Source organism: Vidua macroura, chromosome 3 (genome assembly GCF_024509145.1).
Source record: "Vidua macroura isolate BioBank_ID:100142 chromosome 3, ASM2450914v1, whole genome shotgun sequence".
NCBI lineage: Eukaryota > Metazoa > Chordata > Aves > Passeriformes > Viduidae > Vidua > Vidua macroura.
In genome coordinates this window covers 86,104,675-86,132,567 of record NC_071573.1, presented here as the reverse complement: position 1 = coordinate 86,132,567, position 27,893 = coordinate 86,104,675, and the positions used below count along the sequence as shown (strand labels likewise).

The 27,893-nt window shown below is 37.9% G+C and overlaps 1 protein-coding gene across 1 annotated transcript in view; it reads left to right on the top strand.

The window, feature by feature from the left end:
- The window catches only part of COL19A1 (collagen type XIX alpha 1 chain), a 173,201-nt gene extending 154,154 nt beyond the window's left edge, over positions 1 to 19,047 (top strand). The window contains exons 43-53 of the mRNA XM_053973303.1: positions 174 to 227; positions 2,781 to 2,825; positions 4,984 to 5,028; positions 5,137 to 5,199; positions 6,672 to 6,707; positions 6,855 to 6,899; positions 9,278 to 9,448; positions 9,780 to 9,846; positions 11,687 to 11,842; positions 18,241 to 18,318; positions 18,545 to 19,047. Of these exons, the coding sequence (XP_053829278.1) occupies positions 174 to 227; positions 2,781 to 2,825; positions 4,984 to 5,028; positions 5,137 to 5,199; positions 6,672 to 6,707; positions 6,855 to 6,899; positions 9,278 to 9,448; positions 9,780 to 9,846; positions 11,687 to 11,842; positions 18,241 to 18,318; positions 18,545 to 18,681 (897 nt within the window). The 3' untranslated portion in view covers positions 18,682 to 19,047. The remainder of the gene's footprint in view (positions 1 to 173; positions 228 to 2,780; positions 2,826 to 4,983; positions 5,029 to 5,136; positions 5,200 to 6,671; positions 6,708 to 6,854; positions 6,900 to 9,277; positions 9,449 to 9,779; positions 9,847 to 11,686; positions 11,843 to 18,240; positions 18,319 to 18,544) is intronic.
- The last annotated feature ends 8,846 nt before the right edge of the window (positions 19,048 to 27,893 follow it).

Here is a 27,893-nt window from a genome sequence, read left to right as displayed (position 1 = left end):
GTAAATCAGTAAAATGAGGTTTAACAAAATCTGTTTACCTAATAACTGGTTAGCTGTTTTAGTAATGTCAAATTAAATAATCTGCTGTTGCTTGCTCTTCAACATTTCCCATGTTGAGTAAAGAAATTCTAATGTATGCAATCTTTTAATTAAAAAAAAAAAAATTAAAACAGGGAGACCCAGGACCAATGGGATTACCAGGACTGGAAGGACTCCCAGGGGAAAAGGTAGGACTCTTAAAAAGAAGGCATGATTTCTTAGTAGCCACTGTCTACAACTAAATGTTTTCTGAAGCCTTGCTTGGTCTATTTTTCATGTGTAAGTTAATGTTTCTGTAAGAAAAATATTTGCATACTTATTTCTATTTTCCTTTTTTTGCTTTAGCATGGGTGTAAATCATATACTCACCAAACATAAAATTTCAGTTTCTGCAAAGGGAAAATTTTGTGTAGGAGGCCTTGTAATATTCTTGGTAGAATACTACTATACTGGATAGTAATACAGTTAGTACACACATAGTCCTATGTATGGTTCCTGTTCCCTCTTGCATATCATTTTATGTTTACAGTCTGTCTGTCTTGTTCTGAGCCATTTGCTTTCTAATTGTGGAGGCTGATTATGAATTTAAAGAAAAGCTTTTTATAAAAGGCTAAAAAAAGTCAAGATTTTGGTGTTCATTTCTAAATATAGCAAAGTACAAAACATTTAGCAGAGAAGTAAAAAAAAAATCTGTAAATAGGTTTTCTGTCAGCAAAACCAGTTTGATTTTTGCCATATTTTCTAATTTAGGAAGAAAAAAGAGTAAATTTTTTTGAAAATGAAATGATTTTCAGCTTTTGAAATTATGCTATTAAATTACTTAATGCAAAAGTACTTTCCTGAAACTTATTTTTCATCACAAAGAAATGTAAATTAAAATTTTCCCTCTCAATATCACTGTGCATTCCTCCTACTTGTTCAGTCAGTGACAAGATCTAAGGCAGGTATCTATACTAGATGCTCAAATTACATGAGATGGTTCTTGCTCTGGAATTCTACAATTTACAAGCAATTAAAGACTAGTCTGATTTCAAAATGAACAAACACAGGGAGAATTATAGGTCTAACTGAGACAAAGTGGGGACAGGAATTAAATAAAGAGAATAAGCAATGGATCGGATCATATAAACCAGCTGAGAGAGTGTTTGGCCCTCTCCCAAAGTAAAAATATAGTTTCTGTAACTAAGTTTGGTCCAAATCTCACATTTGTAGTGCAAATAAGTGAACAGAATCTCAGAGCCTGACAGTCCCAACAGTATAGTGCATGCTGGGTTTTAATTTAGAGCCATGATGCTCCTATGTGTAGCAGAATGCCATCTTCTACAGACAACATTGGCTGTAATTTCATGATAATTTCATGAACTGCCTTAAGAACTTCATGTCCTCTGGCTAAAATGTCCCCTCCTTCAGCTGTGCTGACAGTGGCTGGTGCAGCTGTGCTGCAAGCCAGACTGCTGGAAGGACCAGAATAACCCTGAAAAGAAAAAAAAATGTTGCAAGGGAAGTGTTAGACATTTCTAGCTTCTATAGCCAGCATATAGGGAAAATACCCCAAGTCCTGGGACTGGAATAACCACTGGGGCAGAGTCAGGGCTCCAGACAGCGTGTCCTACCTGCTGCAGGCACTCAGTGCTCCCCACTGCTGTTCAGAGGTGCTTGTTGTGCTCCTCACTGGGTGACTGCTGCCAGCCTCCAGAGCAGGACAGGCTGAGCTGTGTCCTGTAAGCTGCTTCCTCCCAGCACCAGGTCAGACATGTATCTTGTCATCTGTTACACTGTGTGTAAGGGAGTTAAGTGTTTCTAACCAACAGCAATATCATTGTGTACCTGAATACAAATATGAGGATGAGACAAACCACCATTACTTAGAAGAATAGAAACCAGAAATCCCAAGACTTCCTGGGGCTCTTATGCAGAACACAATGTGGCTGTGGCTATGTTTACAGAGCTTTAGTACATCTGCTCCATAACCCATAACATAAACCCATCTCAGAAATATGCTATCCTGTTAGTATGGCTTCAGCAGTGCCTGGGGTTTTCTGACATAAATTCAGAAAAGAGGAGCCTGATTTTTGACGTTTTTAACCAATGTTACAGTAACAGAGCATAGTGTTGCAGACCAGCACGTCAGCAGTGGGTAAATACTTCTGGGTAGAGTTTTACCACTTGTTGAGCTCTATCTGTCTGCTTTGGATTACAGTACTGTCAAGAAAGATGAATTTGTCCCTGTATCTCTGCCAAAAAAACACTGTCTTAGCTTAAAGCATAGATGAGGGTAGCTGTGTGCTGTAACGAGAACCCTTGCCCAGGGCCATGGCACAAGCAGAGGACATTGGCTTGTAGTAAATTGATAACTGGGTAGCAGGAAAAACTTCTTTGAAAGGTACATCTTAAATATGGGTATGTTGATATGAAAGTGAATTACCCTGTGTAAATTTTGGTCATTGCCATGACCCCAAATTATAATTATTTGGAGAACTACAGATAAGTCAGGGACTTTCCATCCCTTTTCAAGCGAAGTCTCATGCAGAAACAAAGGGAAACGTATGAGAGAACCTAAACAAAGGATTTTGGTTACTTGCTCAAGTCTGTATAATGAGCCAGTGGCATAGATAAATATTAGCATTTAGCCTGGCTCTTGTCCTCATTTTCAGTTCACTTCCTTGGGTTTTAATGGGAATCCACCAAGAAACTTCTGGTTTGATTGCTGAAGTGTAAACATAGATTTATCTTTTCTTCAGGGTGACCATGGACCAGCTGGTGCACCGGGAGTGTCAGGGACACCGGTATGTATGGTCTTTAAAGAAAACTCTGGTTTTAGAAGCTGAAAAAACAGGTCCAGCAAGGTGCTGAGCTGTAATCTCAATCACTGTGGAACACCAGTGCTTGGCTTATGCTTTATTCATAGGTATGAAGATTATGGGTTTTCTCTAAATAAATTAGAGTTTTAATAGCAGCAAGGGTTCATATTATTATTAAAATGACAAGAGTGAGTGGAGTGAATGCATGATAAATCTGGAATTCAAAGCTGCATAAGCTTAATTAAGAAATGTGAGATTCTTCTCATTGCCTCTGTTTAATATAGATAAAGACATTTTTTGTGTTTCTGGGCATGTACAAATTTCTGAGCATCTTTCTATCACAAAGAAAAATCATGAACATTAGTTATTGCAGCCTACAGGGATCTGCATATCCATTTGATCAAACATTTGCTTTAGGGGAATGCTTTGTCAGCTATTTAGATATGATATTCAGAGAAGTTTCTGAAAGTCATAGAGGAACTTCGTTGTAGGTGAAAGTAAAAGTAACTAATAATAAATTGAAATTATAATTATTCATTTGTGTTCCTAAAGGAAATGAAGATATTAGATTGCATTCACAGTTTAATAAAAAAGTTTATCCATATTTCAGGAGGCAATATGGAGTTATTTATATGCAAATAGATTTATTATTAAATTTTGGCAACTACCAATACATTCAGGAGCTGTTTAAATTATAAATATGTGTTTCATGAAATAAAGAGAAGTATGTGTCTACACACTCCCATTTCCATTAGCCACTGATTTAATCTATTTACTGTGAGTTCCAAGAGAGAACATAATCTTAAATAGCCTAATTTCATTGGTTTTCCTAAAAGAATTGCACATTTAAGGGGAAAAATATTTCTCTGAGTTTTATAGCAGATGTAAGAATTTCAAAGTTTGTTGTTCTGAAACAGATTTTACACTGTTAATAATAGCACTGCACAGTTGTGCATTTCCTATGAATTTCCCACTGGCTATGTCCCAAGTTATTGGAATTTCTCTATTCAAGTTGGATACAAAATATTTAATGAGGTCCCTTCTTCACTGATGGAGCTGCATTCTGTTGACTATATTTAGTTCTAATAAAATCCACTGAGATAAAATATTTCCCCCTGAAATAAATTGTTTGTTTTATATACATTTTATGCCAAGGAGTTTTAATCAACAAAATAGTAGATATGTGAGACAAATTTTTTTCAGTAGTCTAGGAGGAGTTTGAGACCTATCCACAAATCTTGCTGGAAAAGAATTTATCTTCTGTACCTGTCATTATTCCATAGATTGAATAGTGGACCCGTTTTCCCATATGGCAATATAAACCTCTTCTTTTCACTTTGGTGTTTTGCTGAGATTGCTGAGATTTTCAGGGAAGCTTGGACTGAGATCCTGCAAGCATTGCCACCAATGCCTATTTCAACACAAACCATCAAAGACAAACCAGCAGTCCTGCTGTTCCCAGTGTTGTCCCTGGTGCTGATGGGTTTGATCTCTCACTAGTACAAGTCACCTGGGGATCTGCTCTAAGGATACTTCCAGGAAATGTAGGTTCAAGTTGTTAAAAGAAGGACATCCTACAAAAACCAGACATTTAAAAATCAGCATTTAAATGATATCATAAGAGAGGATTGTGAATTCTGGCAGGGTGAATATAAAATGATGATAAAACTGGCCAAAAAAGATCATGAAGAAAATTTGCAAAAGGTGTGGAGTCAGTAGTAAAGTCATAACACACAAAAAAAAAAAAAAAAAAAAAAAAAAAAAAAAAAAAAAAAAAAAAAAAAAAAAAAAAATTCAGGACTAGAAATTACCTGAAGGAAAAAGCATTGATTTTACATATACACTGAAAAACTTTGATCTGACTATGACTTCTCAAGGTGGAAAGAAAATTTCATAAAAGCATCTCAGTATTCAGGAAGGGTAAACAAAACCAAGTGACTGAGTAACATTTAATGCAAGAGCCTGTTCATTAAATATGACAAAAATCTGGTAAAATATTTCTTTTTCCTTTCTTAAAGCATTAATGAGCAACACCGTGAATATTTCTCTCATATACATATATATACTCTCTTATTTTTTGATATAGAGAAAAATTTTACTTGGCTTCCTAATAATACATATCTGTAATATTCTCTTTTTGCAGGGAAAGCCGGGATCTCCTGGCTCCCCAGGGTTGCCAGGAGAACCTGTAAGTACAGATTTGAGTTCTAGATTCTTACAATACCAAATAAATATTTCAGACACCTAATGCAAGATTTTTCATGCAGATTTATATGTGTGTTTTCTTCTTTCTTAGGGTGAAAGAGGACCTATAGGAGACATAGGCTTCCCTGGTCCAGAAGGGCCACAAGGAAAACCAGTAAGCAATTTTATACTGAATATATATTTTGTTACAAAAATATGTATTTTGGTTTACCAGATGTTACAAAAGAAAGGACATTACATCTTGCTTTGTGTTAGAGTAGATAACGTGAAGAACATACAGAGCTGCACTGCTCAATATTAACCATCCAAAAAAGAATTCTTGGTATTGTGGTGTTTTAATAGTTAATGTGACTGAGATCTTGCCTTTAAAGGTCTTATGAAGGTCATTTGGATCTTGTTGACATAAAGTTTCCTCTTGTACTTTTTCCAGGGGGAGAATGTGAACCCAGAAACTCAACACAGTCAGTAAAGGATGGGGTGACAGAATAGGTTCTCAGTTTCAGTTTAGATAGAGAAGTGTGTGCTTCATGACTGAATAAACTTTGAGGCTCTTCTGTATACAGGTGATGCAACACTGCAGCTGAGGCATTTACTGTTCACTTAGGAGATGTCTAATCTGCTCCCTTTATGTAATAAAAGTGTGACAGCAGTGTAATCAGCACTGTCTGAGCTAGCTGAAAAAACCTAGTTTATATTCTAGAAGGGGTTCAGGAAGGGTAGTGCAGGACTCATTATCTCCCCTGAACATCGGTGTTTTGGGGGTGAGCATGAGCAGCAGACCTTTGCAGCTTGTCAGCACATCTCCACGCTACACTTCTGCCTTGAAAGAAGACACAATTTCTGTAGCTACAGGAGCAAATTAGCCCAAGGTGCCTAATCTGTGCAAAACTCCACTTTGGAGTATTTGAGGAGAAATAAATACTCCTGCTGTCTCTGCTCATACAAGTCATCCTTTCTCACTCAAACAGCTGTGAGTTTGCTACATGTGCAGATCCATAAATATCCCACTAAATTAAACACTGTCAGAGCATTTATCTTGCAATTATCTGGCATTATACAATTGTTAATATACTCTCTGACATTATTTTGGCCCATACCATCTAGGACTCTCAGATCATGCCACATTCCAGTCTGGAGGATAATGTGGGTCTGGAACAGTTTCCAGCAGTTGCTATGAATGCAACCACCTTCTTTGGGGAAGGAAATAGCTTTAACCCATGAGACCAAAACTGTGCCGTGCTACAAGTACTAACAACCAAAGAATGGATCTGGATTTGCAATAGTAAGGCATAATCTCTGTAAGAGCAGAAGGGTAATTCAGCACCATGGCCAATATCTAGAATAAAAGGAATCTCTCCCATGGTTGTATTATGACTAGCTGCTACTGAAAAAGTGCATGTGCATGTCCACAAATATTCCAAATTTGCAAAATTTCCCTATAATTTGTCATTTAAAGTTATATGATCATTAGATTTGGTGCACATCTTGATGCTCTTTGTATTTCCATATTGTAGCCACGCAAACTGCTGCTTCTGCAGCTTCAGAACATTCACTGATACGGCAGTAAACACTGAGCTTTACCCTTTATGCTTTAAAAACACGTAAACATATTAATTTTTTTCTTAGGGAATCAATGGAAAAGATGGATTGCCAGGTCCTCCGGTAAGAAAAAATGCTTTTGTGTATTTTATTCCTCACAGAAACCACAGCTGTTAATCCTAGGCAGTTGCTTTCCATTCTGCTAACACATGAATACACAACAAAACCTTCAACTGATCGATTTATCTTTTTTCAAAAACCGTTTTTCAGGGTGCTGTGGGGAGACCAGGAGACAGAGGACCCAAAGGAGAACGTGTAAGTCCCTATTATGATAATTTTTTCTCTTTTTACTGAGCATATAAACACCTCATCAGTACCTATCTTATAGGAAAAATCAATAGGAAAAGTATAGGAAAATTAATTCTCAGTGAACTTCAAGCAGTCACCTAGAAATCTAAGAGGTTTAGTTCTAGACACCTCTTCAAGGAATTAGAGTTCATTTGGCTTCTGCATTTAGAGGAAAACCACATTTTATAGACTTTTTAACACAGTTGGCCTGGAGAGTGTAAATTGATCAATAGGCTGAAAATTGGAAAGCAGATAATCCAGTTGTGCTCTTGTCAAACTTTACAAAAGCTATGATCTTGCCCTGTTGTCATCCTTTCTATGTCACAAACACAAGTCATGTTTTATATAAAACAAGCTTGTCACACTTAGGCAGCAGGAATGCCAGTGCAATACCTGACTGCTTCCCAAACTCTTCCGACAGTTCTGTTCATGGTAACAAGGTCATGGTGGGCAGGAATGATTATGGGAGGTGAGAGATGAGGTTATGTCTATATACATATATATATGGTCTTCTTATTCCCAAAGTTCTGATGTCCTAATCACATGGCTACCACATGAATTTGTTGTCTCAGAGAAGTATCTCCCTGTTTAATCTGGAAAAGGAGATGCTGTTTTATGACACTGAAAAGACCATGAGGGTTTAACAGTTATTACAATTATCCCTTTAAAAATTAACTGTTTGCAATGTTCTGGTTTTGCCTTTAAAGACACAGGCCTGCATCTGTGTGAGAGATTGCAATGATTACAGAAAATAAAGTCAAGGTTTTCTTGCAGCCACTATTATTACAGCATGCTCCTGCAGTTTGAGACCAGCTGTTGTACTTACAGAAAAGAGAAGCATCAAAGTTGGAAGGACAGAATAAAACTCTTGAGGTTTTATTGTCCAATATGAGAATGTCCTCATAGAATCCATTTTAAGAAAGAGTAAGCCATCTGGGCTGAAATATATCCTTTGAGTGACTAAACACTGCTGTTATTACTACTTTATAAAATGAGTGACAAAGTAGTTGAAAACATGTTTTATACCAACCAGTTTTCTAGTGATTTCAACAGATAAAAGTGCTTGCTCATTTTTTGCTGTTATCTGCATGCCTTGATCACAGATTGTGAACCTGCTGGAGTAGAGCAGGTAGAAACACAGGAAAAACACCAGTTCTGTCTGGATAGAATTTGGTACAAGTTAGAATACAAGAGACAGGAGGATGCTAGAAAGGAGAAGGGCTAAATAAAGCAGCACCTTAGGCAGAGATCACAAAACACAAATGTCCTGAATTTTGTACAGTTCAAAGTGGAGAGTTTAAAGAGGAATCTGGAGGAATATATGACCTAGTTTATGAATTTTTACAAGGACCTTTTTCAAAACTCAAAGAAAATACTGGAGGCAGTTAAAAATTGCTTGTTTGAAAAGTTGCTGTAGTATTTGATTTGCCTCGTACACACTGGCAGCCTATAAAATGTGGGTTGTTTGGAAGAAAAGGATCAGCTTCACTTTGGCATAGCACCATGATTCTAGAGAAACCTGCCTTTTTCTTTATGTCTGGTAGAAGAGCTATCTGTACCTACTCTGCAGGGTTATAAACCTGACAATTTATATATCACAGAATCATGGAAAGGCCTGGGCTGGAAGGTATCTTTAAAGATCATCAAGTTCCAACTACCTTGCCATGGGCCCTTCATCAGACCAAGTTGCTCTAAGCCCCATCCAACCAGGCCTTAAGATATTTCTGGGGTTAGGGCATCCAAAGCTCTCTGGATAATTTGTTCCAGTGCCTCACCATCCTCATAGCAAAGAATTTCTTCACAATATCTCATCTAAACTGACTGTCTTTCAGTCTGAAGCCATTAGCTCCTTATCCTGTCACTATCTGTCCTTATTAAAAATTCTTCTCCAGCTTCCTCCTAGTATCTTTGGGTACTAGAAATAACTTAGATTAGCTATAATTTTGTGTAGATGAAGACATAAAATAGTAGGCTTCTAAGGAAAGTTACAGGAAATGTCCTGGTGTCTTTTGCCTGTGTGAATTTGAGCACCTGAATTATACCTATGCCATAATTGATATTTCTAGATTCTTGTATAAGGGTTAGAAACTTTCTATACTCAAGTTCTGTCCTTGAAAAGAGGGCTACAGAGTCAACCTATTCTTTTTGTAATCGACTTCAGCATTAAAAGTGCAAGACAACAAAATATATTTTCAGAGACGAGGTTCAGCCTGGAAAATCATCTTCCCTGCATGACTCAGTCTGTTTCTGAACAGGCAAGAATTTTCTCTTTAGCATTCTCAAGTGACTTTTCAGGTTTGCTCCTCTATGTGCCATGGTTTTCTTTCTGCTTTTATTTTACACAGGGAGATCAGGGTATTCCAGGGGACAGAGGTCCACAGGGTGAACGAGGGAAACCTGGCCCATCAGGAGAAAAGGGGGATGTGGGTCCTGTTGGCCCCCCAGGAGACAGAGGCTATCCAGGATCACCAGGTCATCAAGGTCCCCCAGGTTCACCAGGACCCCCAGGGTTTCCAGTAAGTAAATATAAGTTTATCTTAGTTGCTTGTGGATTCAGTTATGAAGGCAACATGGGCTGAGCAGTGGAAATTCTCCTGAGAAATAGCACAGTATTAGAAAAACTAAGGATTTCTCTCAGATAATTTCATAATTTACAATATTATAATGTATTTGCAGTAAAGTGGCCTTTGCAGTAAAATAAATAACACAAATATATTAAAACACTTATCTGTTGGTGAAAGGTTTATATTTGTACTGCTAATTTGAGCATTTCTTATTTTTGTAGCATCATAAAGTGTCCTCTGTATATTCCCTCTGATACACACCACCTTTCTTTTTCCTCCTCAGGCTGATGCAATTTCACTTGAAGAAATAAAAAAATATATCAAACAAGAGGTTCTTAAGGTGTTTGAAGGTAAGAAAAGGAAATATGATACAACTAAATCTGAAATTCTGCTCTAAATTTCTTGACAGGTCATCTAACTTACATTGGACTTAGAAGGTACCTTGTTGCTGTAGCTATGTTTAATAAGTCTACTTTACATGATTCTGTTCAAACAATGAGAATTTAGAGTGTCTGTTAAACAGAGTATTTATTTCCTTATGTAAAATATTGGCACTGAAGGGTGATCTGCTCCAAACCACAATAGCAAACAGAAGTATGTGTCATTGTAGATACATATATGTATCATATATTACTGCAGATCCTGTTTATCTACCATAACATACCATGAAGATATTGAAGTGTTACTAAAGCAGAGACCATAGATATACCTAATTATTTTGCCCACTTAGTGGATGACTGTCTAAATAAGAGAAAGGTTCAACAGCCTTCAGTCACATAGGTCTAAATTGCTGTGCAGTTTTCTCAGCAAATATCCCTGCTGAGTTCCACAACTCCCTGCCACACCACCATCTTCTGGCACAGTTTTAGGCAAGTACCAGATTCAGCCAAGGCCTTTGTATTATGTAAGATTTCTTAGATGATGAGTCCTTACTCTGAAAAGGAAATATTTTTCTTCCCCAGCATTCCTTTAGTCGTGGTAGAAAAGCTGTGACTCAGATAGGTTTCTGAAACAAGATTCTTCTTGAACACCCCTTAACAGTAGCTGCTCTTCCATTGCAAAATGCATTTCTTATGTCCTCAATATGCTTTGTTATTCTGTCATTAATATTTGTGGACAAAAGCCATCTTTTAGAGATAAAAGAAATTATATGAAGCTTGAGACTTCTTAACCTGTTCAGGCAGTTTTTCACTTTATAACAAAGCTATCATTTTGTGTATTAGCACCTTTCCCCAGGGTGCTACCCCTCAGAGTTCGACCTACTATGTATTTCAAGAGCAGTTTGTTGAGTGAAGTCACCTCCTTTTCCCATCCAGATAGAATGGTAACAAATATTTAGTCTTTTCGCAAAAAGAAAGCATTATAAGGTTCACTGCCTACAGGGAATAAAGTAGTTTTGTCTTTATAGTTATCCCATTTTCTACACCTCGCTACTGTTCACACAGATTTTCCAGTTTTAGCATTGTTTCATTTTGTTTAATTTCTATTACCTTCCTCCTTTTTTGTTTGATGCCCACTCTTCTCTAATTTTTTTCTTAAATCTTAAAACTCCACCACTGTAAATACCTGCTAAATTGTGCAATGTTTAGGGGTTTAATCTGGTATAAATGAGACAGAGCCACAGTTAGTACCTATCTTACCTACCTCTAAGGAACACTAAAATATTACCAAGGGCACTTTATCCCACTAGCATGAACATTTCTATTCTGAAATGTCTGCAATTAATAATCTTTGCTGAGTGCTTTCAGGTTTTTTACAACTGTTTTTAGGGTTCCAGCACATTCCAAGGACTGTTCATGGTATTTAATCTCTACTTTGCAGCTTAATATGAGTTACAAACATATAAGGTAGCCCTCCATCAGTGTGTTAAGTACTAATTATTCTCTCTATGTGTTTTAAGTACTCCCACGAACAGGAGTCAGAAGTCATTTGAAATATTGGAATATGTTCTTAATAGAGAGTAGTAATAGAAACTTTAATGCAAATTTATTCTGATTATTTCAAAGGGTAAAGACTCAGACATGAATTTGAGTTGGAACTGAAGGTTTCAGTGCTTATTGGAGCATTTAATATCTTGACATTAAGAAGACTTAAACACCCTACTTACAGAAACTTTAGCTGGGGCTTTGGGATTTTTTCCCCTTGTTTGCTAGCAGATTTCTTACCAACTTTTTCTTGTGTTTAATGAAGAAAGGATGGCTCAATTTGTATCCCAGCTGAAGCTGCCTGCTGCAATGCTTGCCTCCCAAGCTCATGGAAAACCAGGGCCCCCAGGAAAAGATGGGTCACCAGGACCACCAGGAAAGGATGGTTTGCCAGGGCCACCAGGAGAGCGTGGAATTCAAGGTAGGGATTCCAAAATATGCTCCTTTTAGTTGTATCTTGAAATCCTTATACACTTGCTAATGTTTATTAAGTGAGCCAGGATTACCTATCTAGCTTTCTAATGATTAACTTTTAAACTTTTGTACTTATGTTTTTCCAGACCACATCTAAATATTAACCCATAGCAAATGTGTGGATTTTACTGATTAAAAACTCCTAATCAGTGCATTTTATTCTAATCAGTTATAAAGTTAATTATTGACAGATATCTAAATCTGACAGAACTACCATTGCAGTTATTTTTTTCCCACAAAATACTTGAATAAGGAAGGAAAACAATGCCAACACTCTTGCTATTTAGATTCAGCTTCATATTGAGAGGCCATCTTATTTAAGAAAGAAAATTTGATCTCCTAGTCTGACTGCTCTCAGCTCAGATCCTGAGAAAATACAGGGCAGGAAAAACTGAAGAAAAAATATTCTTCTTTAAGAAGCAGTGAAAACTGAAGTATTACTAAATGAATTCTTCTTATGGTGAAGGAATCTATTTTCATTTAAAAAAAATCAAACTAAACGGTTTTTCACTAACTTAAGGCATCTACTATACCCCAAACAGTAATTTGTGCATTGCAATGCACCTGGACAGTATAGGGCTCTCATTTCTGTGAACTGTCTTTTACTGCAAAATTAGCTCTGAGAGATCCAGATTCATTGTAGTTGCACTCTACTGTAGAGCCAGCCTTTCAGAGATTAAAAGAAAGAGGAGAACTGACTAGAAGGAAAAAAGAATTTATAGATGAATAATATTTTGTGGGTGGGTAACATGTAATTTGCAGTTTATCTGTAGGCAGTTCTTTATTATCTTTTGTTAGTTTGGTCTGCTCTGGAGTCAGAGCAAGTCAGACTGGAATGAAGAACATGCCAGAAAAGCTGAAGATGTGTGGATCCTAAAGCTATCAGAAGAATAAGGACTTACTAACATTGATAAGCGCAAACCACTGACAGAAGCTTGAAAAATGTGATGAGCTCAGAATGAGAAGAACAAGAATAAAGGATCAAGGAAAACAATAAAAGGCTTAGAATCTTACAACACTGACTTCATCGTTACCTAAATATTCAGATCACTGCAAATAGTCACCTTCAATGTCAGTGCCAGATTGTTCAATGATAATGTATATACTGGATAGTCTCAAACACTTCTGGGAAGAGAAACGTTGCACTAGGTTTCATTTCCAGCTAGTGAGCATCAAGACTAAAAGATGATAGCTATGCTTGAAAAAACAAAACAAAAAAAAAAAAATCTGCTTTTCCTCATCTTATACTTAAGTAAAATAATGCCTCATGTAAACAGGATTTCCATTTGTTTTACCAATACATTCAATACTTGTTTTTCATTAGTAAAAGGTAAGCTAAGTGAGAAGCCTTTAATTCTCTGATACATCAGAAGATATAAAAAAATTACACTTCCAAGGAAAGAAACCCAAAAGTTTACCTTGCCTCTTTTTTATACTGCGAATAAGAGACCGTCCTGTAAGAGGTGCACACTTACACGTACCCTTCACGCCTTCCCCAGTTGTGCCTGTGCATGTTACTGCTTTGTGCCAAGAGTAAAAAGAAATTCAAATCTCTGAGCAGAGTGAAAAGTATCTTTTTATATTCCAGCTTGTCTTCAGCCATAAAATACATAGCAAACAAGACTTCTTGGTGAAGCACATTACGTGCATGTGTGGCTGGGCCCTTTAAGGTAGCATGCTGTGTGCACAAGTCCTAATACAGACTTGGTATTGACTGATAGACACTTATTATATTTCTCACTTGGGTGTAGCCCAGACTGCAAACTCCAGGGATTTGCTGTCTGCAGTAATATGTGGCAGAGTGAGTCACTTGTCCCACACAGGCAGTGAGAAGAAATAGATGCTTTCAGCAAGCAATTAACAGGACCTCTGTGAATATGTCCTGTTTGTGATGCTGCATGCAAAGCCTGCTAGAGCCAGCCAGATGCTACTGTGTGTCTGGAGAGGTGTTTAACTTCATTTGTGGATTCACAGGGGTCCCTCCATACACCTTGAGTGCGGTGCTGGTTCCCCTGGAAACTGGTCAGGAACGAGATTCCGACAGAATCTCCTTCTGCACAGCAAACTAATAAATAGAGGGCTAATCCCAGAAGCAAAGAAGAGAGATATTAACTTTTGGACTTGTAGGCATGGTTTTCAAAAAGTGTATTTAAAGAATCGTTAGACTCTCATGCATAGAGTCATTCCCTTCTAAGGAAGTCCAGAATTTTTACCTGCTGGCCTTCAGCAAGGTTGTTCATAATTTTCCTCACAACCTTCCCAGTAGTTCATGTAGATATAATTTATAGGATGGTCTCATTAGAAATATAGCATGCAAGCAAAATAGAATTGCAACTTGAATTGTGAAACACATAATTGGTATTCAAATAGCAAATGGGAGATTTTTATAGACATATATCTATATATTCATTTCAAAAATAACCTATGCATTTGCAAACTGATGCTCTGAGGCAAGACTAATGGTAAAATGTACAGCATCTCCTTAAGGGAGAACAGAGGGACTTTACTCTGCATGAGTTTTAAGGTATGTTATTATCTTCTAGAGAATTAGAAAGTTTATTTAAAGACTTTACAAACAAGATGTATCAATGCCATCCATCTGCAAACAGTCAGCTCGTCATGTGTTAGAGGATCTAGCTCAATTAACTCCACTGACTTAATTGGATTTTTAAAATCATAATAGTAAGGGAATTATGGTCCATTAGATGAAATGCACCTTGTGATAATTTAACAATCCAGAGATCCTTTATGTTAATATGATTTGATTTTTTTTTTCAATAGAGAAAAGATTCCATCCTAGTTTAAATTCACCCTTTCTGTCAAATTGAGGAAATTATTTTTTATAGGTCCTCATAACTTGTGGTAACCTCAAGGAATCAAAAAAAAATAGCTCAGCTCAGAAAATAAAAATACCATGCAATGAATAGTGAAAGCTCCTTATCTTTATTGGTAATCTCTGTTGTAAAGTTTATGTCTCTTATTATAATTACTAATTTGTATGGTGGAAGCATGTAGAAACCTTGGCTGACATCAAGAACCCATTGTAGTGGATGTTGTCTATACACAGTCACTCTTCTGAAACAGCTGCACTGGTTTCAAGAGATACCTCCTGCAAAATGTTCTCTGCTGTGGAGGTTAAAGTTAACCTGTTTTACTTTGATTTGAAACCCAGCTGCTCCCTCTCAGCTGAGAGAGCTGTAACACACAGAAGGAATTCAGAACATGTATTGGTGGCTGGATGAGAGGGTTTCATCTTAGCACCCTCTCTGTTGCTTTGCAGTCTTTTTAAGAACACAGAGTATTTGCACAGTAAAACACAGTGGATACTTTGGTCTCATTGTTCCCTGTGTTGGTAATCTCTTTGCCTTGTATGTGTATTAAAGAACCTCAGATTTCTCTAGATACTTGACATGTTCGTTTCAGGTGCTGCTTTGTCCATGCTGATGGAAGAGGGTCTACATAATACACGTGCAATAGCTTCTAGAGCAGTTTAAATGCCTTTTACCTCCGAGTTCATTGACATGAACTTGTGTCATTTCTATGTAGAGCTGAGGGTGTAAGCTAAGTGAGTGACACTTTTGACTGTGATATTTGTGGCAAGCACCAAACTGAGAGCTGAATTCCAGCTGTTATTATTACTCATCTATGAACAAAAGCTTATCTGTATGAAAACAAACTTGCTACATACTGCTACTAAGTGTTTACCATACTGCCCTCATTGGTTTTGTGTTTGTAGTAACAGAACTTTGGGGTTACAGAAATCACAAGACCCTGACTGAACGGTTCTGCTAAAACAGTTACCTTTTGAATTAAGCAGGTGCCTCTTACTGGAATTGTAATTCTACCAGGAAAAGTAGATAGCATCTTATATGTGCCTTTACATTAAAAAAAAAAAAAAAAAATCTGTTTTATGTGTATGGTAATATTTTCCACTGACTGTGCATGAGTTTGTCAGTCTAAGCTCAGAAAGGTGGTGATATTATCCTCTAGAGGTCTAATCATGGCCCTGCTTCTAAGCAAAATATACCTCATTAAAAATCAAATATTTTCTAACAGAATTACACATTACATTGTTCACATTGTTTACATATAAGTCTGTTTGTTAATATTCTTGCATTCTATCAAATAAAGCCTTTTTGTTAGACAAGGTATTTGGGAATTTTTGTATTAAACTTCAGTGCTAGCAGAACTTGCCTGCCACCATGCAAAAACTACACCCTTGCATGTGTACTTGGATACAGCCAGTAATGGTTTATCACTACCCTGCACCATGCTGCCCTTTGTCCTATTGTAGGGGTGTTTTTTTCTTTATTTTCTTGTGTTTCAGTGATGTTTACAGAATCATTCAGTCTATCTCAGTCGTTTTCAATTATGGTGTATGAGATACCTGCAGTAATATTTATCATGGGGATTGTAAATGTGATGTATGGTACCTTTGATTTCTCTCTTTTCTCCATAACTAAAGAAATGCAAAGCAAATGGTTAGTTGCAGCACTCTGTTGTAAAATTAGAGTTAACTGGGTTTGTAGTGGGAAAGGCATTGTAACTGTTGACTGTACATTTAAAAACATTGAGAAATATGAAATAAATAGGACATGTAATGGATCCTGTGGTTGTAGGATTGAGCTTTTCAAAAAGCAACAATACTACAAGTTGCACAAGATTTTTCAGAACAAACCAGCTTGATGTAGATATAAATATTACTGTGGTCATTGGAGAGTAAATCCAAGATTCAAAATCCAGTACAAATACTTGCATATTCCTTTTCCTTAGTCTTTACAGCTTGTGTGTGTATATGCCTTGTACAATTCTGCTTAACATAACTCAGTGACCAGAATGCATGGTTAATTTGAATTTGGGTTTCTGTGAGATTTTAAAATGTTGATTTCCTTTAGTTATGTTATGTATAGCACCCTGCATGCATTTTGTAACGTTTTTGCCTCACAGTAATTTCCTTGTTGTGGTGCTGAGAGGAGTAAAATGATTGATGCTCTGTTTTGAAGGCTGGAATGATTGCAACAGATAACAGACTTTCTACTGAAGTGTATAATGAGCTTGTGTGTAACAGAAAGCTTGAATGCTCTGTGTACCATTCCTACTGCAATGTGTCTGTTGTAACAACCCTGAGTTGGTACCCACAGCCCTCAAAGTAATTTCCTTCTGGAATATCCTGTAAGGTGGCAGTGTCACATAGACCACAGCACGCTGACAAGACAGCCTTTGCCATCCACCTGTCAGTGGCAGTTAATCTTCATGGGACATCAGGTGGATTGACACAGCTGTGCTCTTCTCTTTTAATTCAAACTAACAGTTCTTCACAAGAGGAAGAACTCAATACTTCATTGTATGGTATCAGTGATGCTAAAAATATACTGGTCCTTGAAGCAGGAAGATTTTAATTCCAAATGTGACCAGAAATCAGCAAATTAATCTTAAACTTTTGTCACCTTATATGCCAGCATCTGATGTGCTGGGTACAGGAGAGTTTCCTTGTAAACCCTTTTGAAGTAAGGGTTTCTGGTAGATGTCTCCTTTAAAAATGCCTTCATCCTTTCTCCTGCATAATAAAGGTACATTCTAAACTTGAAATAATAAGGAAAATATTTCACCGATAGCAACAACTCCTCTGCTCTAAATTTGCCAACTAATAAAACTTTTTAAAAATAGTTCAAGGAAAAAGAAGCAGGGGTTGGGCATGGGTTGCAGCGCTCAAGAAGGTAGAAGCCATTTAGATAAATTCAAAACTATGGCCTGTGAAGAAAAAGGACTTAAGTATTCAAAATATGATTAGTAATCACATCTTGTTAATGATATACAGCTATTGGGTCAAAGTAAGCTTCAAACCCAAAATCTGCACAAGGTCCAGAGATGCTTCATTTCATGTGAGAGCAGCTGGGCAACACTGGCCAGGGAGTGGGTCTTCTCTCACATACAGGAAAATGTCTAATCATACAACTACCAGTTTAAAGTCTGAAAGAGCAAGCGTAAGGATTTATGCAGAACAGAGAGGCCAACATCTGCATTTGGGTCTTTATTAGAGAAATTTCAGGTAACCTAAAATCTTGGGGAATGGTTCAGCTATTGAACAAAGCAAGAGCCCTTTGACAGATGAAGTAAGAGTTATTGCTAGAAATGCCCATATTTTCCAGAAGGAATTTATAAACTTAAGAGCTGTCTCAGGGTTAAAAAAAAAAAAAAAAAGACCAAACAGATTCTGAAAAAGTGAACTGAGCATGTGCTTTCCCAATTATATTTGTCTTGGTAATTTTGTCTCAACAGGATATACAGAAAATCACTACCTAAAATAAGAGGGTGCTCTTATTTTCATATCTTTATTCTGTGTAGGTTATAGAGGACAGAAAGGGGAAAGAGGCGAGCCTGGAATTGGACTGCCTGGTAACCCTGGACCACCTGGCCCTGCAGGTACAAGTCTCCAGATCTATTTCTGCTGTCGTTATTTATGAACTAACAGGCCTTTCTCCTGTTTTTAACGCTGGTTTTACACTCCTGCTTTTCCTCCCGAGCTGGATCGCAGCGTGAGCTCAGCCCCACCTGCCTCCTTGTGGATGTGCTGGAGTGCAGCTGATGTCGGTGATGAAATGTACGTCCTCTGGTGAGGACTCTGCTAACTGTGGCTTTGTTTCACCAGCTGCTGGCCTGCCAGGCCCACCAGGAGCATCAGGCTCGCCGGGACCGCAGGGGCCGCCTGGAGCCAACGGGAGGTGCAATCCGGCAGATTGCTACTACCACGTGTCACAGACTCGCTCACGCACCAGCAGGAAATAAAAAGCCTCTCCCCCAGACACTTGGCTTCACAGTCACCTTTCACTCTTTCCAATAAGTTAATTTAATTTTTGAAATATTTGGTGCATTTTTTTTTTCTTCTCTCGACACTGCATGGTATATAGATAATTTGTAAGGCACAAAATTGAGCCTTTTTCTATGTTATTTGCAGTGTCTTAATGATGACATGATGTCATATATTTTCCAGAGTGCATTCCATGTGTTGTTTCTCATATTTATTTTGCTTAGAACAGAAAATAGGCCCAAATAATTTTCATAAACTTCTTTCTTCAAACAAAAAATATTTTATTATAACTTAAGACATTATATATGCCTCCATATGTAAGCTGGCTTTATTTTTCTTGCTGGTGGTGAATTTTAAATGGAAAAAATACATTTCTGAAGTTATAAAGTGTACTCGTTCATGGCAAATGCAGGACCTGAGCTGGAGCACTGGGAACTCTGTTTAGACTAAACATTCACGTCCCTCAAGGAGGCTCCAGCACACCTTCTGAAAAAGGTCTGCCGTGCTCCAGGAATGCTGCCCACCATTTCACAGTCACATCCAAGATGGCAAAGAAGGAAACAAAGATGCATTTATGGTCTCCTTATCCCATCCAACGATGAGCTTCAGCCTGACTGGAAAATCACCAAGTGTAACTCCAGGAAGTGTCTCTCCTGACTGGATTTTGTCCCAGCTGGGAGCTTGTATGTTCCTTTAGTTGTGGTTACACCTACCCCAGATATTAAATGCAAGAGGCTGCTGATAGTGTTCTGGACTGAGAGCTGGCACACCTTCTAACCATTACATGGACTGAGTAAGGGTACTAAGGCCTGGAATCAAGCTACTCTGCCATTAAGTCTGCCTACAGCAAAGGTGACCCCTTGCTTTAGAGCAGAGGCTGGTGAGCCCATAGTCCAAGAATGGAACTTCACAAGCCTCCAGTCTTGGTGATGGCACTGTTTTCCTCTTCCTCCTGCAATATTCACATGCTGAAATCAGCTTGAGAAGAACATGGAATCTGTAGAGTGCACAACTCACAGGTCCTATTAACTGGTGACAGAAAATTTCTTGAGTTCAAGAGAAATTTGGAAAAAAATACAAAAGCCTCCTAGAAAGGTGTACTACTGAGAGCAACAGCATCCAGTTTTCAGGTATTTAGTAAAGGCTGCAGGAATAGACAATGTAAATGAGGAACAAAACAGAACAATGTGTAAGTTCTGTAGAGTTCAAAGGGTTGAGCAAAAGAAAAGCTGAAGAAAATCAATCACACAGATGATCTTGAAAAGGAGTGAGTGGAGGTGGCCAAAATTTCACTTCTGATTATTAGGAAACAGATGATCCTAAGTTAGTCCTGTGGAATTTTGTACAGTGCAATAGAAAGTGAAGGTGCTATTTAGAGAACACAGACATCTATAACCTACAACTTCAAAATGCACCTGTAGTACTAAGCCATACTGAGGGTTCTTATCCCATTGTTTGGAAGTCAGTCACTCTCCCACATCAGCCAGGGTAGTAGTTTTGATAACTTTGTGCTTGAGCAGTACTGAGCTACCAGGGAAATATTCTCAAACTGGATGTGCTGGCTTCCAGAGAAGCTGTTGTGATACATGAATCTGGCTGACTTCTGGGTTTTGCTTAAAAGCAGTTAAGGAATGACTGGTGGGAGTCTTTAGCAAAAGAAGCACATTGACATTTGTTCTGAATAGAGTTCCTAGCATTTGCACCCAGAGCAGAGGAGCAAGATGAGAGCAAGAGGTGACAGAATTAATTCAGGCATCAGCTGGAGCACTCAGGACACTTCCTGAAAGGGAAAGCCCACATCCCTGGCATGTTCATTGGTTAGGAGTTCGGAGGAGAGAAGGTGCTTGCTACAAAAGGATGTTAAAAGAAACACAGGGATGGAAGGCTGAGAGTAAACACCTGGGACAGGAGAGGGCAGCAGGAATGAGGACAGCAGAAAACCTGTGGCATACATGAAACTATCTTCTGAAGGAGCTGCACTATACCCTGCAGCTGGGGACACCTTGGAGAGTCAGGGTGCTTTATCTGTTCCTTGTAAGAATAGGGTCAAAAGCCCACAGGTGAGCCCAGTCCTCAGAGCTCCTGTTCTTCTCACCCCTCCCCCCTTGGGAGGCAATGGCTGTCCCTTCTGCAGGCCAGCACATCCTCTGCTCTGCGGGCAGCGGGCACCTGTCCCGCTGCGGCGAAGCTGCGTTTGGGACAAGTGGTCCTGCCTGAGTGCAGCTCAACACAAGCTGCTCCCACTCCAGAAGTGCTGTGCCTGTGGAGCATGGTTTGGTTTGCTCTCAGATCACCCTTCCAGTCCTGGTCCTCAGAGCGCCGGGGCTGTGGGAGTGCTGGGAATGTGAGCCCGAGCACTGAGGCACCGACCACTGCACGGGCCATGGGTCTGCCTGCCCAGAGCGCTCAGCCTGGCACCAGCACATCTCAGTGTCTAAACATGGACACCAGAGAGGAACAGCCCCACATACTAGTGCCCATTCTCTGAAAGGAACTGCTGGTCAGGTATCTTGCATAAGCATTTTCTTTCTTTCTGTCTTTTTTTTTTTTTTTTTTTCTTTTTTTTTTTTTTTTTTTTTTTGTTACTTCTCTAGTAATTCCAATATATGTAATAATCTAAGCATTTTTTACTTCATAAGTTAATTTTGAACTTCATTTTCTGTGATAATATTGAAAAGGGTGCTGTCTTGGGGTAGTACTTGTGTGACTTAGAGGTTCCCAAGCAGCCCCATCCTGGAAGGCTGTACATAGACCATTGCACCGCATTGGTGGTATCTGTATATTTTGGGGCTTTTAGCTTGCTGAAACCCAGCATCTGTTATCAGCCAGATGCAATTGCTGTATTTTAATTTACTTGAACTTACTGGGAAGCAGAACACTTTTTATATTTGAAAAAACTTTATTTTTTCATCCACGTTTCCTACAGATGCCTTTTTCTTTTTATAGGCTTAAAGAGAAAGGTCTTTCTAAAATGTATTTGAATGCTTTCAATTGATTTGCAGGTAACTTTAGTAATTATCTTGTTGCATTATTTTTATTTTGCCAAAAGCCCACTTTAATTTTCTCATGTGAGAAAACGGGTATTTTTTAATATGGGCTATCTCAGTACCTATTTTAAGATGCCACATTCTTCACTGGGGTAGAATAGAGCTAATCCCAGATTAACTTAACTTCACACTGGCTTGCTCCTAATTTGCATTTTTAGAATTGAAAGTGGAATGTAGCTGGAAACATGTGTCTGCATGCTTTTCAGGTTTGGCCCCTGAAATCTCTTTGCAGTTTCAGACTGATAATTGTCTTAGTTTTTGGGCAGGAGGCCAGGGAGGGAAGAGGGGATGCTAATCTATTTTGCAATTTGCTTTATCAGTTTTGTATCTGTTTTGAGCAGTTCATGCTGCAGTAAGCACTGCAAGGAAATAAACATGAGGATTTTTATTTTTTTTTTTTTTTTTTTCCAGTAGCATAAGGTCTTTTATCCTGCTTTGGGTTTGTTTACATGCAACAAGCCTCAGAAGTGAACTAACTTTGACAAAATGTTTTAAACCTTTTTAAAAAGCTCTTTAAGCTTTATCCTAGTTCAGGGCCAGACTTTTATATTTTATGGCAAGTTGCTTTATCACCTATTAAAAACGTGTTGGGATTTTCTTTAAATAGCAATGTACAGAACTACTCAGTTTGCCTAAAGTACAGAAACTTGCTAAGAGGGAAGCTTTCCCGAGGCTGCAGCAGACCTGCTGTCCACATGGTGGGGTGCAAAACATCCTTTCAGTACAACGATTACAGCCCAGGCACAACTGGCCCAGCAGAACAAGAGCTGACCCAGCCATGTGTATTCTCACAGCACAACAGTTCAATGTTTCTGATTTTGTTCTTGAGACTTCCTTTTTTCTATTTTCTTTCTTCAAATCTCTTTAGTTTTGCATAGCAGTATTTGCAGAAATACTGCCTTTCTTGGATGATTATTGTAAGATAATATTGCTAAGATTTTATTTGTGTTTATTATTATATTGCGTTTTATGTATGTTACAGAAGAATATGTTGTGGTGAGCCATCTCATTTTCAGGGATCATTTATGTCCCCTGCAATGATGTTTGTCTCCCTCTCTTGGAAGGAGGGACTTGCCTATGGTTAGTAAAAACTTAAACAGCATCTGATGTACAATTGGGCAGCAGTGCAGCCTGGCAAAGTTTTGAGAACCAATATCCTTACCTTAAGCTGGATCTGGTTTCAATGTTAAAAGAGCACTGGGACACAGAAACAGGATTGATTATCCATCCTTCCCTTACATTTTATGATAGTGGGTTATGACAGATGTTAGAGATGCACAGCTTTGTTGAATAAGTGAGGGTTTTAATTAATGGATAATAACACAAAATATTTTGGGTCTTCTTTTTCACAAGGGTGAAATGTTATTTTTCATGTCTATGTACACTCATTTTTTTTCTTTCTTTTTCTGAAATGTTCATTTGAAAGTCTTGTAAAAGTCTTGTAAAAAAACCCCACTGGCTAAATTAACATTTTATAAACTTGTTTCTCCAAACAGTCTACATAAAACCAGTCCTTAATCTTGCATTTTACCAATGCAGTAGAAATGCTGCTCTAATGTGAGATGTTAGAACAAGAAAAGTAACTCAGAAATCAAAATATTGCTGGTTTGGTGTGTGTTTTTATTGAGTTTTTCATAGTTTCTGGATGTACCAAGTCATGCAAATTTTTCCTGAAATCTGATATGTCCACTACAATTCGATTGTACTGGGTGGATGTTTAAATCACCTCCACACACAGGTGGGTGTAGGCCATGGAGAACAAGTTTAACCCTGACCTTGTCATGGTTGGTATTTAAGTGGAAAATTCAAGCTTCAGGATACTGTAAGGAAACAGAGTTTTCAAATATTAATTGCTAACAAACATTACACATTCTAGACCAAAATAAGTTTGTAGCTAAAAAGATTGGAGTCTACATGTCTTTTAGCAGTTTTCTTTCTTAGTCTGCTATTCTATAAACACAAATGCATTTAATTACTAACTGCAGTTTTAATGTAAATATATTCTGTCTCCAGTCAGAATGTTTGAAGGATTCTCAATGACACACCTTGGTGTTTTATATTCTTTCATTTCTGAACTGTATGCAGCTGTCACTGAATGAATCACAGAACATGACGACTGGTCGCTTCCTTCCTTCCTTATACTTTTGGTTTGCAGTATTTAAGGTTCAGTTCAATGGAAACATATTAAGTGGATGAAAAATAATTTTTTACGTTATTGTGTGGCCATGTACATCTGAAACAGGATGCTGGATGGAAATATCTCACATACTTTCTGTTTGTGACTCTGTCAAAAATGTCAGCCTTTCCTTCTGTGTCAAATCACGAGAGGGAGGTTGCAACTGCAAACAGGAGAAAGGAGAGGCACAAAGCTACTGCAGTGAGCTCTGGGGAGAAGTCAGGGTGGGTTGGCTGAATTTGGGGGGATTGGATTTTGACCCCAACTGAAGTCAGGCTTGTGCTTCCTAAGCCTGATGAAACTTAGGGCTCTACAGTCTGGATTAAATAACAAACAAACAAACAAAACAAACTAAATGCAAAACCTTGGTCTTAATATGTATATAATTGATGGAAATTAATGCATTATCTGAATGCAGATAACTTCCTGCCCAAGTAGGAGATAATCACTTTTATTCAAGAAATCGATTCACTGAACTTTAGGGAACTGTAGGAATATTCATTTTTCTCTTGCTGCCTAACTTTCCCTGGAGGAAAAATGCTGATGGCATTTTAAAGGACTCTAGGTAATAATTTCACCACTAACTTGATTATCTTTCTTCTGATTTCATAGTGACTTCAGAAATTTTGTTTTGTTCATTGTCTGAAGCTGCCACGTTTACTCATCCATTTGAATAATGCACAGGCAGCAAGCAAAACAGAACAGGAATAACAAAAAATTGAAGGGAGGGAATAAGACTGAAGCTGTAGCAAATCACACAGGAGTAACTTGCCCTACAAAATAGAGATATTTCTTCTCTACCTGTGACCCATGAGTAGAGGAGATGCAGAAACTGCATTTTTAAGTATAAAGGAAGCAGAGGTTACGTGGCCAAAAAATAATACAGTGATGAGCAGGTCAAGCAGACACATTTCACACAATTATCTAATCAATTTAACAACATTTGCAAAAATGCACTGTTTTGTATGTGGAGCACAACTGCTGTGTTCTGCAAGGATGAACTAACACTTGTCTCTGAAACAAAGTGTATCTTGGGAAACCTGGTTTCTTTTTCCTTCTGTTCTTCAAGTAACTTCCAATATACCATCCATTGACACTTTTCATATTTGAAGGAAAACAAATTTTGTGGTAAAAAGAGATACCATAGTGTTTGGCTGTGTTTGGCTCTGGGTGAAATTAGATCGTGACTAAGGTATTCAAGGACACAAAATGTAGTCTAATCCTCCCTAGCCTTGGTTTCATACATCATTTAGGAGCTCCAAATAGTGTTTTAGAGCTTCTTTGGCTACAGAGAATTTTGCCTTTGTGAAACATTCAAGAGTTTTTGGTAGCAGTTCATACTAACTTGCTTGAACCCAGTGATGGCTGAGGCAGAAAACTTATATATAAGCTCATATATTAATTATATGTGTATATAATCTATAGATGTATAATACACCCATCTCTTAGCTCAATATTTGGCAGCAGTGTTATGAATTCTTGCTAATAGAGTGATGGTGAATGGTATTAATCCAGCTGGCCTCTGGTCACTAGTGGAGTTCCCCAAGGCTCAGAACTGGGGTTGGTCCTGTTCAGAGTCTTTATCAGTGACCTCAGTGAGGGGATCGAGGGCACTCTCAGTCAATTGCAGACAACACCAAGCTGGGTGAAAGTGTTGATCTGCTGGAGGATAGGAAGGCTCTGTAAACTGGGGAGTCTGGACAGGCTGGATGGATGGATGCTGAGGATTGCCCCAACCCATGTGTAGAACCTTGGCCTTGGCCTTGCTGAACCTCATGAAGTTCCTTTGGACTCACTTCTTGTCCATGTCCCATCCCTTCCCTCCAGCATGTTGATCATGCCACACAGCCTGGTGTCATTGGCAAACTTGCTGAGGGTGCACTTGATCCCATGGTCCATGGCACCAGCAAAGATATTAAACAGTGCCAGTTGCTATATGGACCTTTGAGGAACTGGTCTCCACTTGGACATTGAGCCAGTAACCTAAACTCTTTTAGTGTGGCCACCCAGATCTGTCTGTTAAATCCATGTCTCTCCAGTTTACAGACAAGGATGTTGCATAGGACAGTGTCAAATTCTTTGTCCAGACAGATGATGTCATTCCCTCTGCCTTCCTCCATCACCACTATAACCCTGTCAGAAGGCCACCAATGTTTTTGGCAGTGCCAGGTTAACAGTCAGACTCAATGATCTTAAAGTTCTTGTCCAACTGAAAAAAGTCTATAAACTGGTTATCATTACGATTTTCTCTGGGTTCTTGTATATACTGAAGTAACTGAGGAGCTAAAATATGTTTTTATCACACTGCAGTTAAACCTCCAGAACTAGAAGTGGTGACAGAGATCATGGTGGGTAAAAGATTTTCACTAGTCTTGTGGTCAATAAATCTCACAGAATTTTATGATGCTGAACCTGAAGGAGATGAGAACAAGATTTACTTGGGATTTCACCAAGATTTCAGGAGCATCTGGTTAAAATTGGTGGCACACTGACAGTGGCTTGTGAAACCTCTCAGTCTCTTTTCACTGTGTCTTCTAAATCTATTTTAAAATCTTTTTTTTCGGTATCACCATAATCAATACATCTTTATTTTAAATTCATAATCCTGTCTTTATTTTCTTAATCTTTATTTTACTTGAGTGTGCTGTTACTAAAAATCCTGTCTCTGGTATGTTATGGTGCACAGTCTACCATTTGTCAAGTGTCTCTTTTCCATTCTTGTGTAAGATTTGGAATTGAGAAGTAGATTAACCTATGCATCCCATAAGGAATTACAATGGGCCTGAGGATTTTTTTCTTCAGTTTTTTAAGTTAAAACTTGTGAGTCAGCTTGAAGGCAGAAAATCTGTCACAATCTTGAGATGTCCACTTTTAAAGATTCTGCATTGAATTGACTCTCAATATTGAATTTGTTTGATTGTAATAATTCTTATTTGAGTTTTGCATATGAATATTTTTGCTCCTACATGAATTTCCTTCCATTGTGGAATTTTTTGCATTTTACAGACTATATTTTCTAAAGCACTTCACAATTGTATTTAAATGTGGGGGGGGGGGGTTGCTTATTTTGATTCATATGTTTATGCATTACATACAGAAAACAATATTTTCATTCTGTTATCAGGTGAGATTTTTTTTTCTTTAAAGCAGTTTTACACACTTTATAGTCAAAATAAAAGTTTGCTGGTGAAACTACAGGGTTTTTTACTAGTGTTTTATTTGTTTCACTATCTAAGGAGTACTTTTGAGGACTCTGCCCCAAGTCAGTAAAAACTGAACTAATTCAAAAACTTTTGAAAACCCCTTTATGTATTCCCAAGCCCCTCACCTTGTGTGGCATCTTCTGGACTTGTTCAAGAATGAAATTCTTTACACCTGCCAATTTTGGTGACTTCTTATAGTATTAATGTAAGAAATCAGGTTTGGTTTGAGGAAGGTTTAACTACTATTTTTTTCAATAATTCCTTTTGGAGCATACATTATACCAGTACTTTTTCCATTAGTGTTTAATCTTACATGTTATGTGCAAAATGCAATGCTCCATGGATCTTGTTATTTCTCTCTGTTGTCACATGACACCAAGTGTTTGGAACATGAGAAGACAGTTCAGGGATAGGAGAAAAATCAGTGCTTAAAACAAATGTGTCAAAGCTTGTGTAGGAAAATTTGGATGGCTAATAATGAAAAGAAAGGAAACATCATAGGGTGGTTTCATTGTTTTCTTGAATAAAGAAAGAATAAAGTTAAGAGAGGTAAAGTCAAACCACAAATAGTTTAATTTATATAGAAAGGAACAGAACACCCACATTGCACATTTTCCTCTAAAAACTAAATATCTAAAAAAAAAGGCAACTTGGGCCATTTAATGGCTGCCTTCTGGCTGTTCTGGCTAGCAATACTGAATGCAACCATGTATGTAAAAAATTATTAATTCGGGGGGTTTTAATTTTTATAGGAAACATATATA